Here is a 15,000-nt window from a genome sequence, read left to right as displayed (position 1 = left end):
ATATATATATATATATATATATATATATTTGTGTGTGTGTGTGTGTGTGTGTGTGTGTATATATGTATATATATATATATATATATATATATATATATATATATATATATATATATATATATATATTTATATATATATATGAGCTTCAATAAGAATGCAAGAGATGCAACTGAATCGTTTTGATTAAGTATTCACTAAATTAACTGCAAATTTCAGCATCACCTGAAGCTCTTCGAAAGATTTAATCAAAGGCACGTTAATTACATTACATTACATTCATTATTACATTTCATTACATTATATTCATTCTCATTAATACTTTTTTTTTTTTTTTTTTTTGTACAGGGATCACATGATGCGTAAAACCAATTAGGAGAACTTGTAAATCTTTATAGCACTGTTAGATTTTGTTTTAACTAGTCTGCTATTTTTCAAAGCCTAGTTTGGTGAGTGAGTGAGTGAGTGAGTGAGTGAGTGAGTGAGTGAGTGAGTGAGTGAGTGAGTGTGTGTGTGTGTGTGTGTGTGTGTGTGTGTGTGTGTGTGTGTGTGTGTGTGTGTGTGTGTGTGTGTGTGTGTGTGTGTGTGTGTGTGTGTGTGTGTGTGTGTGTGTGTATATATGTGTGTGTGTGTGTGTGTGTGTGTGTGTGTATATGTGTGTGTGTGTGTGTGTGTGTGTATATGTGTGTGTGTGTGTGTGTGTGTGTGTGTGTGTGTGTGTGTGTGTGTGTGTGTGTGTGTGTGTGTGTGTGTGTGTGTGTGTGTGTGTGTGTGTGTGTGTGTGTGTGTCTCTCTCTCTGATGTACTTTGCTAGTGTGTTGTTGTTTTATGAGTGTGGTATTACATCTCTTACCTTGCACATCCAAAATTTTGCATAAGTAAAACTGGTAAGATATTCAACAAAATGGTCCGCAAATATAAAAATTAAGAAAAATTAAATCTAAATTAATTGACCTGGGCTCTCTCATGACCTGATTTAGGCCTTGTTAATTTGCTTTCTCGGTTTCCTAAACATATTGCTCTAAATCTACTTATTAATTACCCATGTACATTTTTTTGTGTGTCATATGATGAGAAATATTGTGGCCTTTTTATTTATGTATATTGCTATGCATGTAACTTAGAATTTTCTTTCATATATGTGTGTAGAGGGAGGTATGAGGAAGAAAAAAGGAGAGAGAGAAAAATAGATGGATAGATAGATAGATAGAGAGAGAGAGAGAGATACAGACAGACAGACAGACAGATAGATAGAGAGAGACAGAGATAGATAGAGAGAGACAGAGACAGACAGATAGATAGAGAGAGACAGAGACAGACAGACAGATAGATAGAGAGAGACAGAGATAGATAGAGAGAGACAGAGACAGACAGATAGATAGAGAGAGACAGAGACAGACAGACAGATAGATAGAGAGAGACAGAGATAGATAGAGAGAGACAGAGACAGAGCCAGAAAGATATACATAAATAAATAAAGAAAAAAAATATGTCACTGCCAATATTCACACTCATCCATACAAAAAAATCTTTCAGGAGAACATCGAGTTGAGTTCCGTCTAATGGAGATCCTCTCAGTAAATAAGAAAACCACTCAGCAAGATCTTCAGGAAACGAGGCCATTATCTCAAAAAAAAAATAAAAACCACGGAAAATCTATACAAAGAAAAGACGGAGAAAAAGACAAAACGGAGGTTGATGAAGGTGACGGACAGGTAAAGGGAGTCTCTTTGTCTATCATATGAATCCTTATTGTTTTTGTAATATTGATCAGATATTTTTCCATCTATACATGATGGGAATATGTAACATCTGTAATGGCTATTCTTGCCACTGTTTTTTTTTCTTCTTATAAATTTAGAAAAACAATATCTGTAACTCCTAACAGTTAACTACTTGCTAATTCATACAGAACCAATTGCTTTGTAAATTCAAACACATATTAAGTAATTCCACTTATATATGTATTTTCTCTTTTTTTTTTTCTTATATCTGTAAATAACTCCCATTGATGCATTTTTTAAAGCTGAAATATTACACCCCGTACAATAAAAGTTTTTTTTCATGCATGGAGAAACTCCAAAACATTTCCAATAGTGCTCAGTGAAATATTTTGACTTCATTTCTCTATACCAACTACAAAAGAAAACAGTAGATTAAAATCAATGTCATAGTAAATTTACACAGCCATTATCATCATTTAAGAACTTTCCCAATTTACAAAACTTTCCAGAGGCTAATTCTTACACACACTTGCATGGCAGATTTTTCCCGTCTGCATTATACCAACATGACTTTTCTCCCTCCAAAATGGCACTCCATACTTATTTTAGAATAGCACTTCTTGTAGCTGGCACTACACATTTTGGCATTCTAAATTTGTTTGAAATTCATTCTATCTACCATATATGTAGCAGGTTCTACACTGTTGATGTGTTAGTAAATAATCTGCCAATTTTCCATGTATATTAATATCCTAAAACGTATGTCTTGAGAAAGTTTCATAAATAATCAATGTCTTTTTTTCCTAATTTACAAAGAGGAAGGTGGCTCTGTGTGTGTGTGTGTGTGTGTGTGTGTGTCTGTGTGTGTGTGTGTGTGTGTGTGTGTGTGTGTGTGTGTGTGTGTGTGTGTGTGTGTGTGTGTGAGAGAGAGAGAGAGAGAGAGAGAGAGAGAGAGAGAGAGAGAGAGAGAGAGAGAGAGAGAGAGAGAGAGAGAGAGAGAGAGAGAGAGAGAGTGTGAGAGTCATACAGGCATACAAGCATAATTACGTGCAAGCCATTAGCTTCAAAATGGCGACCCTACCCCCCCACGCCAAGCAGAGTTCCGCATGGCTTGGTGTGTCTGCATTGGGGAGTTTCAGTACCAGTGATCCTGGCGGGAAACCAAGACGACCATAAATCTTGACCTCGGATGACCCACTCTCAAGACCACCAGCACCTGGTTCCTCGGAGCTGGCCGGCCACAACCCCACTCAAGCACTGTTCCTAGTCTATTTTACCACATATTCTTAATATCTACAAATAAAAAGTCAAGCCATAAATTCCAATCTATCACCCTCCTCACCAGTCCCATGTAGGAGGTTCTCGCTACTAAACTGAGCCTCTTACAGAGAAAGTGTGAGAGAAAAGGGAAGGGGGGGGAGAGAGAGAGAGAGAGAGAGAGAGAGAGAGAGAGAGAGAGAGAGAGAGAGAGAGAGAGAGAGAGAGAGAGAGAGAGAGAGAGAGAGAGAGAGAGAGAGAGAGTGAGAGAGAGAGTGAGAGAGAGAGTGTGTGTGTGTGGGTGGGTGTGGGTGTGAGTGTGGGTATGGATATGTGTGCACATATATAGGTGTTTGTGCATTAAACATATATACATTTAAATCAATAGACAGATAATGATTTAAAGAAAGATACAATATTCCAAAAATCTTAGATAAAGAAAGATACAATATTCCAAAATTCTTAGATATCCATATGGGCTGATAGATGCACAATACAATGACAAGGAGACCGATCAATTTTCCCACTTGCATATTCAGTATCAAGAAATCTTAAAAAGAGGAGTGCAGATATGCAAGAGGAAATTAAAGGAATTTGTGAAAAGAAAATGCAATAATTTTACATATTTTAATTAGTTATGGTCCGTACACATAACGTTATCACTGGCATAAAATAGTTTATCTCTATACCTTATTTTGTAAAAGCACGAAAATAATTGCAGTAAGCATGAATTAGTCTGTCGATGAGCAAACAACACAGACCTTAAAGAAGGACACTGAATGGATGTAAGCATTTCAATTTTTTCACAGAATATGCACTTTGAGAGAATACAAACTGGGTATTCCTATTTAAAGCATTCTTAATTTCTTGACCACAGAATAACTTCCATATTTGTGTTGGAGAAAAAGCATTCAGCATGTGCTTTAACACTTCAAAAGTATCAGAACACCAGATAGACGAATCTCTGCTTTGCTACGTTCCACCATTTTAAATAATTACAAAGGAGAAGTATCTCCCGAGTGAAATTCATTAATTCTATCTCCAGTTCACATTTGAACTTTGGCAAATGAATGCAAGATCGTACTTTAAGCTGCTCCTTCCGACAGACACATGGGTATGAGGCTTTCACCCTGAAACGGGGCCGCTGATGTACTCAAGAGATGCTTCTGGGGAGGTGGCCATGCGAAGATGTTCGTGCTTCTTTGCGTAGTAGGCATTGAAGTCTAATCTGTAGATGGAAAATGGTCCCATTAAATATACGTCTTATTTACAGTATATAAGCAAAATGCAAAATGTACTCACAGAGCTATGAATACGCAATGACTTAAGGGTGATTTAAGTTTGATGATGTGACTAAAGTGGTTCATAAGCTACCAAAATAATAATAATAATAATGATAATAATGATGATAATAACAATAATATTAATAATAATAATAATAATAATGATAATAATATTAATTAAGGCAATAATGACAATGAATACTAAAAAGAAAAAAAAAGTCCAAGGCTTACCTATAAATCACATTGACCAGCGCATCATTGTAGTTGTCTCTGCCCATTTCCGAGATCTTCTCCATCAGAGTGTAAATCATCCCGGAGAACTGAAGCTCAAAGCGCGAGATAGTCTGCTCGAAGCTCTGGCTATCTTCATGTGTGGTTGCCGCTGGCTCTGGGGACTCCTTGCATATGTAAAGCATTAACCAATCAATCACAAAGTCACAAAGAGGATGCAGTCGTTATGCATTCATATCATAAAAACTTTGTCAGCAAACTTAGCTTGTATCAAACTCTAGGACATTCACAGTCAAGGATTCAATAAATCAAAAATATTCAATTAAAATACACAAGCAATAGGGGACACGACAGGCATAATGGGTAGCTTCTTCTACAGCACAGGCACGTACTTCAGCTACCTAAGATGGTAATGAAAAAGGCTACGTTCTTTTTGTGTATGCTGGCTTACGTTTTCTTGCTTTCCCTTCTCGACGTGTGTATCATGCTTGTGTCTATGCATAAAACAGATTTCCCCGTCGGACTTCATATGCACTTTTTTTTTTTACACGAATGGCTTAAAAGCTCTACTTGCATGAGCAGTAATAAAAGCATCTATTCATGTATGTTTTATCTGAGATATAAAAAATATGTACAGGCTTTCCCAACACACTTGGTCATACGACTTCACATATTTAACGCCTTCCATTCCAGTATCTCTGTTGTCTTCTATGTCTTCAACGTCTTCACTCAAGCTCGCTTACAATCCCACCCTTGAGAAACAATCAGAACTTACAAGCAAAAATAAAAATTTCTTATAAAAGAAGAACCCAAGTCTCTTTTTTCAATTTCTGGATCTACCAAATAAGTACTACTAAACTCTCAAAACCCTGCATTTTAAATATAAACGCATAAAATGAATGAAAAGAGTGAGAGGACATTGAAGACTATACAGCACATATCAAATTATGCCATACAGTCCAAGAACCCTTTCACCATCCACACAGTCCAATATCATCATGTGCAAACTGTCAACATGTCATTAATCATCATCAATGTATCACCTTTGCCTTTTAAATTCTTCACAGACAATAATGATAACCTTAAATCCTGAAACTACTGGAGCAATTCAGAAAAGAAAGAAAGAGGAAAAGATGGAGAAAGGAAGAAGAAGAAGAAGAAGAAGAAGATAATGAAATAAAAGATGGAGAATATCAATTTCTTTTCTTTTTCTTTTTTTTTTTACAGATAATTCAACATTTCTTGGGAGAGCACTGCCCATCTCGAAGTCTGGGAAGCCAAGTCTATCTAATCTAAAAATGAGATTGGATTCCTTCCGCTCATAATTCGTAACGAGATAGAACATCGTCTTGATCATCACTAACAGGTTACCACGCTTCACAATGCCCTAATGCGAGAAAAATGAATACATGGTAGCTACTAAGATAATAACCCTCATGTGATACTAAATGCACATTCTAAGTATTTGGAAAAAAATACTCAAATATGAAAATAAAATACGCAAATATATACATATAATGGCCATGGATGCCTTTACAACTGCAGAGGGATTTCTTTAGCTATCATAATCATAGGCTGTTTATCTGTACACAATTCTGTTGTGGTCAATCTCATCTTTTGTTAATTACACCTTAAGTATTTAATGCAAACACATCCAGTCTAATTCTATTTTAATAATAATTAAAAAAAAACATTAACTTTAAAAGCACATAACACATAAATACAAATAGAAAAAAACATGTATGAATCAAGGCAATAATTCTTTCACTAAGATATTTCCATCACAAAACTAACAAAACTGTAATACACCTTGTCTGTTATTGAGAAACTCCAATTAATATTATGTACTCCATGCACTAACAGGAACAAGAGAAACAAAAAAGTTATTTTCGAGCGAATTAAAGTCGATAAATCTTCAATATTCAATGTTGATATAAGGAGGATTCGTGATATGACACTCTCACTTACTTTAGCAGCTTGTAAAATTATGATCAAAGAGGATAGACTTTACAATGGATAAAAAAAAATCTTTAAGACAGTAAATATTGACTGAATTGTTACCTTTGTAGGGAATATGAAGATAAACCTTGTCATATACATTGAACTTACTCATTCCAAATAAGCATTACTGAAAGAATAAACAGTTATTCCTCATCTTTTTCACGATTGGTGAAGCATGGATAAACCACGTGAACAAAATCAAATTGCTTTTCCTCATGATTTTGTGAAAAACAACTCCTTATAAGTTACCGTCTTTCAAAAACTTCAATTCACTCTCTCATAACTCTTAGACATGCAAGATCACTCTCTTTGTATCATATTTCTAAATGGGCCTACTACCATTACAGCACGGGGGGGGCAACGGGTAAAAGGGAGGAAAAAATTAAAATAAATAAATCTAAAAAAAAAAGGAAAAACACAACCATGGGGGTTAACTATCGCCATACGAGTACCTCACGATCTATCGAGTCTCTCCGTTCATCGGATATCCAGAGTTCCGCCTCCAAGTAGTATTTTCTCATTCTCTGGGGAGGGGGTGCAAAAGTGGGGAGAGGGGGGCAATGGTAAGGAAAGGGCAGTACAGAGGAAAAAAAGGAAGGAGGAGGAGCAGTGATAAAACAGCATCATATTTATGTAACATACCAGCATGGTCCTTCAAGATACTTCGGAGGTTTCATGTCCGAACTACCTCACAAGCCAATACCAACCATAAATTTTTGTTATGTAATTTATCCTAATCACATAAAACTTGCCTCAAAATATCAATATCTTCAAATAAATGGCCTAGCAATCATACTGATCTGGTACATAAAAGGTAAAATATATCACATCAGGCTTTTTAGTACGACAGTATTTTTACCAAAAGTCTGAAAATCAGAAGGAAAGAAAGTAAAAGCAGTTCTGGCACGTAATATACCTGACACTCAAGTTCCAATAACAGCTGATTTTGTATAGTCATAACACTAGCCCTTATTACCAAAATACAATATCCACTGCTCTTTCTAATGCATATATACTTCTAGCAGTCCTATTATCTTAATTTACAGGAAACTACAAGTGTTTTTGCACCTCATCACTTCTCATTTTCTGTAAGAAAGATCCTACACCTTTCAATATCTTTTTCAGAAAATTGGGAGTATCAAAGACTGAATTTTGTACCAACATACAGAGAAATACCACAGTAGAAGATAAGCTCAAATGCAAGGAATTCTCAAATTCTTACAGCTATCATCCTTTGTCTTTTATCCACTTCATTTGTTGATTTTGCAAAGGAAGAGACAAAATATGTTAAACATGAAGTGCTAAAGTAGTGTTGAATCCACAAGACTATGTCAAAATACACTATACTGACTCTTCTCATCTGCTATGTGTTGTTTCAAATATTGTTATGCACATTTTGATTCATAACAATAATAAAATTCAAGAGGCAACTCTTTATTTCACAGAATTCATTGTATATAATTCAATATGTGATCAGTGCTGATTGCTTCAAATCAAAAGATTACAAATCATATAGCTATATAAACATGTATATCAATATTACAGCCTAAGTCATTTCTTTGCATTTGATAATACTTTCAGAATATGATTTTCTGAAATTTATGGTGCAAAAGGTACTTGATCAAGAACAGTAAGTGGTATTTCACTAAACTTGAGTTTTTTTTATTCCTAACATTTATATACCTATTTTAATCATTGAAAATAAACTAAAACTAGTAAAGTAAAGACTAGTCCCTGTTCCGCATATCTTCAGAAAAATAGAAACAGATTATAACTTCTTCAATGTCTAACCCTGAGAAACACTATAAAAACTTTAAAATCTTACCTCAATAAAGTTAGCAAAGTTGACACATATTCCCGTCAGCTTTGAGATCATTCTCAGCAGCTCTGGCGATGTTAGCATACAATCCTTCAAACAGCCGCTCAAAAAATCATTGTGGAATGCTAACACTTCATCTACATTTTCTACCTGAAAGTGAGAATGACAAAATACATTAAGACCAGCGATACTCAATGAAAATGGCCCTGGAATCATAAGTTTTGATTTTTTTAGGAACAATATTCATATATCAATTATTTCTTCTTATCCCAATTGCTAATTAATTATTATCAACTATAAAAATCTGTGGTTATACACTATTAGTTTTGATTTCTCTTTTGCTCACACAGTGTTACTCGGTAAATATTACTCAGACACAAACAATCATATGTTGATCTAACAAACTTTCCACTTGCCAAGGATCATTTCTGGAATATCTTTGAGCTTATCAATTCAACACCAAAGGGTATATTTTCAAAACATCTTTTATCCTCAAGCCTTCAGACACGTACAAAAAGAAAGAAAGAGAGAAAGAAAGAAAGAAAGAAAGAAGAAAAGTATAATATGACACCTTTGTTTGTTACCTCAATTCCATAGCTTACCTTCTGCATTTTATTAATGAACGTCTGCCAGTTCCTCTCTATGACTTCAAACATCATGTAATACTCTATATTCTGTATAAAGTTCAACATTCGCTGTCTCAGAGCGAAAGCTGCCGTATAGGTCCGAGAAGCAGACAAAGGAAAACTCTTGGCTACCTTGTTGCTAACCCAGACTCTGAAGTGGAGAAAAAATGTCACTATATAACTTGAAGGAGTATTCATAACTACATATTTTAAAAATCAAACTGAGCACAGTTCATAGAGACAAAAAACAAACAAACAAAAAACACAAGAAATCTAAGATGACTAGGATCCTTTATGGTTTACCTGCACAGAAGTCTCTCCACATGCTTGCAGTAAAACAGGTGGCGGAAGATCATCTGGTAGCATGCGATGGTCTTCCGATCAAGCACCAAGGACACTGGCCACGTCACTCGGTATCCTAGAGAGAAACCTTGAAGCCCAGATAGCTGTAGCCTTTCCTCTTGTGGGTAATATTCGCGTTCATCCTCTGTTTCAATACTGTTAATTGAAAAAGAAATTGGGTTCACATCATATGGAACCGCATGGGAAGTACAGAGATTTTTAATAATAAATGTCAAACCACATAAAGACAAACATGCCAAATAAACAGCCAAATAAAGTGGAAGTTACTAAAAATAATGAAAAGATTAAATAAAGCAACAATATCTTCATTGCAAGTATATATTATCTGAGTCTATGTAATGGGAGTTCTATGGGCATATCAGATACAGTCCCAACAAGAAATATTCAGGAAAAAAGAGGGTTTGTGTATCAAGAAGCTTCTTTGGATGACAAATTTGGTTTCTTTAATGTTATTTCTTCTTGTATGGGCAGATGTGTCTTATATAATACCATCAAATACAATATCCCCATTCTGATTTGGTGCTTTACATATACATAAATCTTTATCACTGAAGGGAAGAAGGAAGAAGAAGAAGAAAAATTTAATTCCTGACTGAACAGCCATTTATTTTAATAAACCAAAGAGGAGAGAGAAGTACCAATGGACAAAAAAAATTTAATGTCTATGAAATCATGAAATCGGGAAATATAGCACACGTCCTTACAGAAATATATGTACCATTTTAAATAAAAGGGGGGAACTAGACAGAGTCCAAAAATATCTATATAATCTTTTTCAAAAAGCCTGTCCTTACCTTAATATCCTCAACATCTGATTCATGAGTGTTATGGGTTGCAAGTCACACTGGATATCATCCTTGTACAGGTCATTGTTAGCTGCAGAGGTACGCAGTGCCAACTCCAACAAGGATTCGAGTCTTGTGGGGACAACGTCATCAATGTTCTTGCTTAATTCATCTTCGCAGAGACTCATGAGCTGCACAACGAAGTCTCCTTGGTCCAGTAGGAAGTAATGTTTAACGGATCTGGAGGGACATGTTGATTTTATTACATGCCATTAACAACTTGGTAATATCAGTCTTCTATTTAGGATTACTGTGCCTCCATTACAAAATGAGCATTTACCTGGTGGGTTGCTATATAAATTACATTATTCTTTTATTCTGATGATTCATTTTTAATATCCCTATTTCAAATATGCACGAACCCCGCTCAATTTCTACAGCAAGAATCATGCTTAGAAATAAAAATCGTGCGAAGATTCACCCACAAACTAAATCATATAAACAATACCTATGAAAAAAAATCTGTAACAAAGTACTTCAATTTCTTTTTAGCAGTCTTTGAACGAAAGAGAAAAACTACACACCTCAGCCGCCCCATCAAATCCTTCTCTTTCATTAGCAACTCCAAAAGTCTCTTGGAGGCAAAACTGTACGTCCGTTCAATCACCTCGGTATACGATGGATCTCTGATGCTGTAGGCAAGTTCCTCTTGGTCGGGACAGACTACACTGTGGTCTACAAATTATAGAGATCAGTGTTATATGTTTGCAAATGTTACTTATTCACATTTACACAGAACCCTCAATATACATATCTAGCGAAAAAATAGATGAATCATACCCCCCTTCCCCTCTCCCTCTCTTATGTACATAACTGACTTTACCAAAATGCTTTACAATATCTAAAATCATTACAATTGGTCTTGATTCAATCTTCTACAAAAAATCTTATTCACTAACACTCATTCCCTAATACTGAGTATGGAAAAAGTCTTCATGTGGAGTGAAGAAACAGACAATCAGTTATGAAGATATGGGGCATGTGAAAAGCAGCCACCTTTAAAAGAGCAGTAAGAAATTCTAGGCTTTGAAAATGTGAGAAGCATAAAAAAAAGATGCATTAAAACAATGATTCCAAAGTGCCACCTTCAAAATTCATAATTCTGAAATATTTGTATTCAAAAAGCTTTACATTTTCACCCCCCTAAAAAAATAATAAAGAATTCAAATTACATACAGCAAATCCAGAGAGTTGCTTTGAAAAGATGTGTATTATTACAGCTGTGATGAGATGATAAAATTTAAGAGAGCAGAAAATTCTATAACAAAATAAAATGATAATAACAATAATAATAACCAACACCACCATTCAACAGCAGGAAAAGTAAGAACCCCCATAGCTAACCTGACTGCCTGATTACGTTAAGGTATTTCCCAGTTCGCAGAATGACATCGGCATGCATTTGCAAGAAAGCAGGAATGTTGTGGGGAATGATAGTGTATCTCTTTTCCCAATAGTCATCGGCCAAGTCCTGGTCCTCGTTCTCTTCCGTGCCACTCTCTCTGTCCACGACCATGAACTGAAAAGAAATCCTAAACCTTCAGAAAAGCCTTCCTAGTGAAAGTGGTGCCACATGACATTTCCTCCCCTTGGTGCTCATGTTACCAAGCATGACATGCAATTGGAAGGTCTTGGGGATCTGCCTTACTTCTCAAACTATAAATTTCAACATTACTGTCCCAAGAAAACAATTCCTTTTAGAATCTCACAAGAGATAATTTTAAAAATACCTGTTAACACAATAAAGAATTAGCCACAAGCACCTTGAGCAAAGGTACTCAAAAGATTAATATGAAAATATGAAAGTCCTACATTGGTACACATACATATTCAAATATCTATCAATACCTATATCTACCTACATAATATACATATATATCATAAATCTGGAAACAGACATAGGAATAGATGGAAAATAACTTCATCATCTAACCTCATTGTAAGGATCATTGATAATCCCACGGTACAGCCACTTCGCCAACATGTTCATGTAGGGCACAGCAGCCGCCTGTGTAAGGAACACCATAACCTCCTGCAGCTGTCCGCATCCTGTGAGACTCAGAGTACGGTCGTGCAGGAGACTCAACACCGACCCTCCATGTGCTTCAGACTACAAGAGGAAGCATGTGTTAGAATTACATTTGTTAAACTGATGGTCTACATCATATAAAATACATATAATATATAATATACATTACCATCGCATCTATATGTTAGAGGAAAAAAATAACTATGCTACCTTTAGTCTTATTCTATATTGTAATAATTACATAGCCTATCCCTAAATAAATGAGAGAGACAAACCAACCTTTGTAATTATTCTGGTGATACAAGCGAGCATGTCCATAACTGCCATCGTTTTCTCCACGTAGAACCATAGTTTGTGCAGAGTGAGGGCCCATCTCTGGTGTTGTGCTTCCAACTGTGTTACTAGAAGCTGTATTTGGAAAGAGAAAAGAATGAAGAATCAAATATATTCTTTGTTACTGTATAAAAAGAGAAATTACTATATTGTCAAGAACCTAAATAGAATCAATTTAATACTTAGCAAACATATATTCCAATATTTTAGTAATGTAATGCAGTATATGATGCCATGTACTGCAATCAGCTGTAGCAGTTCTATATGAAAAACCTAAATAACACAGCAGTGGAGTGCTACTCAACACACTAACCTATAGTATCAATACAAATAGACAAATGCACCCACATTCATTCACTTAAGTATATATATATATATCTTAAAATAAAGAGAGAAACAAAAGCAAACTTACCATATAGTCTTTGATTAGACTGGTAAGAGCAGCCGCCAAAGCCTGGTTTACCAATCCGTGGTGATATAAGCTCTTGTCCTCCACAAACCTCACCAGCTGAGAGTAGTGACCGCACAATGGCAATATGCGGCTCACCAACGCACTCAGAGAAGGTTCTGATTGTGGTGATAATTGAGATCTTAATTAAATACATATCTATTCATGAGATGCAACTTATGCGTCATTTTGTATTTTTAACACGTTATGGTTCATGTTCATACACATCATTCTCATCATTCAATCTTAAGTAGAGAACAAAACAGATAATCCTTCACACGTTAAGACATACCAACAGATGGATCGACAGTAAACTCTGGGGCGTCATAATGTTTAGCAGGAGGCTGTACTGTAATGTACATTCCTTCTATCCCCATCATGAGGCTCAGCAAGTCTTCAATCAGCTGATGTTCTTGAGACGTCGATGCCACCTTACCTGAAGACAGAAATTCATTCAGTTGAAAAAGATGCACAAAAATAAAAAGTCAATTCATTTAGTAAAATTGAATGTAAAGAAGAGAGGAGAGGAGAGGAGAGGAGAGGAGAGGAGAGGAGAGGAGAGGAGAGGAGAGGAGAGTAGAGGAGAGGAGAGGAGAGGAGAGGAGAGGAGAGGAGAGGAGAGGAGAGGAGAGGAGAGGAGAGGAGAGGAGAGGAGAGGAGAGGAGAGGAGAGGAGGAGGAGAGGAGAGGAGAGGAGAGGAGAGGAGAGGAGAGGAGAGGAGAGGAGAGGAGAGGAGAGGAGAGGAGAGGAGAGGAGAGGAGAGGAGAAGAGAAGAGGGAAAGAAAACAAAAGAAAAGAAAAAAAAGAAGAAAAAAAGAGAGAAGAAAAAAAGAGAGGAGAGGGGAAAAGAAAAGATGAGAAACGAAGAGAAAATAAAATAAAAGAAAAGAAAAGAAAGGAAAAAGAAAAAAAAAGAAAAAGAAAAAATAAAAGAAAAAAAGAAAGAAAAGAAAAAGAAAAGAAAAAAAGCCGTAAAATATGGACGTCAAACCTTTGAATACTAATACCAGGGAAAAAGAAGTATCACGAAAGACCAGCAAGATCTTTAATCTATTCTAAAGTATAATGTAGCCAATAAATCCATTTTAGTCCCATTCAACAAGTACCATTTATTTACGCAAGTTATATGCGGTCTAAAATGCATACTGATTAGTTACGCTGTTTAAGCACAACTTCAAAAGACAAAAATGTTTGTCGGAATGTTTGCTTTGCTACACATAGTAGAGGTTCTCCTATAATTCTGAGAAATCCTGAAAGAACATAAATCATTCATTAAGAAAATGTACAATCCATGCTCAACAGATAGAGGTCGAACTTACCAAGGGCCCCAACATCCGGCCTGTGTTCCACCTGCACAAAATCCAACGTGTGATAAGGCCGGTTATCCAGCCAACTTGGGGTCGGAGGTCCAAGGGTATTTTTCTTTTCTCCTCTTTCGACTGCTCGCATGGCTTCACTAGGAACATGTGTCACTTGTGATTCCCGCAGCAAACGGTCCCGCAACTAAACAGAGCAGAGCAAGGACAACCAGAAGTTAGAATGCATAGACCAATAATCAAAAAAATCTATCATAAAAAGAGCAAGAAAGGGGTATAATCGTAATAATAAAAAGAAAGCATATGAAGAAGAAGAAGAAGAAGAAGAAGAAAACAAGAAGATATATTAAGAAAGAGCAACTAACAAAAGTCAAGAAGAAGAATAAGAAGAAGAAAAAGAAGAAAACAAGAAGATATATTACAAGAAAGAGCAACTAACAAACCTCATTGAGCTGGTCTTTTGAGAGTTTTGTCTCCGCTGCATGTTCGATCTCAGAGACGATGCTGGGAACTGTTGTAAACGACAAGCCCTCTTCCTTCATCTTCGACCGGGAGCCACTTTCTATTGCCTTCCTCACCTCTTCGTCTTCCACCAAACCACTCAGAAACACCACTAACGGATCTAGGTCACGCACGCTGCATTTGAGAAGGGAAATAGATTGTTTTAATGGATACTATCCTCTTTGCAATTTGACTACTGCTAAAAGGGACTCACAATTTAATATACT

At 35.9% G+C, this 15,000-nt stretch overlaps 2 protein-coding genes across 7 annotated transcripts in view; one reads left to right on the top strand and one right to left on the bottom strand.

Moving 5' to 3' along the window:
* Window positions 1–2,455, top strand: part of LOC113813713 (uncharacterized) — a 13,658-nt gene extending 11,203 nt beyond the window's left edge. For all 3 annotated transcript variants that reach the window (XM_070114489.1, XM_027365758.2, XM_070114490.1), the window contains one exon: window positions 1,534–2,455. In XM_070114489.1, the coding sequence (XP_069970590.1) occupies window positions 1,534–1,560 (27 nt within the window). In that variant the 3' untranslated portion in view covers window positions 1,561–2,455. The remainder of the gene's footprint in view (window positions 1–1,533) is intronic.
* A 1,136-nt stretch (window positions 2,456–3,591) lies between these two features.
* Window positions 3,592–15,000, bottom strand: part of LOC113813711 (gamma-tubulin complex component 2) — a 16,214-nt gene continuing 4,805 nt past the window's right edge. For 2 of the 4 annotated variants that reach the window (XM_070114859.1, XM_070114861.1), the window contains 15 exons: window positions 14,716–14,908; window positions 14,276–14,459; window positions 13,249–13,392; window positions 12,921–13,075; window positions 12,455–12,583; window positions 12,080–12,256; window positions 11,491–11,665; window positions 10,671–10,821; window positions 10,096–10,326; window positions 9,242–9,436; window positions 8,915–9,089; window positions 8,319–8,462; window positions 6,946–7,017; window positions 4,493–4,659; window positions 3,592–4,206 (listed from right to left, as the gene is read on the bottom strand). In XM_070114859.1, coding sequence (XP_069970960.1) covers window positions 4,104–4,206; window positions 4,493–4,659; window positions 6,946–7,017; window positions 8,319–8,462; window positions 8,915–9,089; window positions 9,242–9,436; window positions 10,096–10,326; window positions 10,671–10,821; window positions 11,491–11,665; window positions 12,080–12,256; window positions 12,455–12,583; window positions 12,921–13,075; window positions 13,249–13,392; window positions 14,276–14,459; window positions 14,716–14,908 — 2,395 coding nt within the window. In that variant the 3' untranslated portion in view covers window positions 3,592–4,103. The remainder of the gene's footprint in view (window positions 4,207–4,492; window positions 4,660–6,945; window positions 7,018–8,318; window positions 8,463–8,914; window positions 9,090–9,241; window positions 9,437–10,095; window positions 10,327–10,670; window positions 10,822–11,490; window positions 11,666–12,079; window positions 12,257–12,454; window positions 12,584–12,920; window positions 13,076–13,248; window positions 13,393–14,275; window positions 14,460–14,715; window positions 14,909–15,000) is intronic. The other 2 variants (XM_070114860.1, XM_070114862.1) reach the window with 1 other exon arrangement.

This window comes from Penaeus vannamei, chromosome 36 (assembly GCF_042767895.1).
Source record: "Penaeus vannamei isolate JL-2024 chromosome 36, ASM4276789v1, whole genome shotgun sequence".
Taxonomy (NCBI): Eukaryota; Metazoa; Arthropoda; class Malacostraca; order Decapoda; family Penaeidae; genus Penaeus; species Penaeus vannamei.
This window is presented reverse-complemented; position numbering and strand designations above follow the sequence as displayed.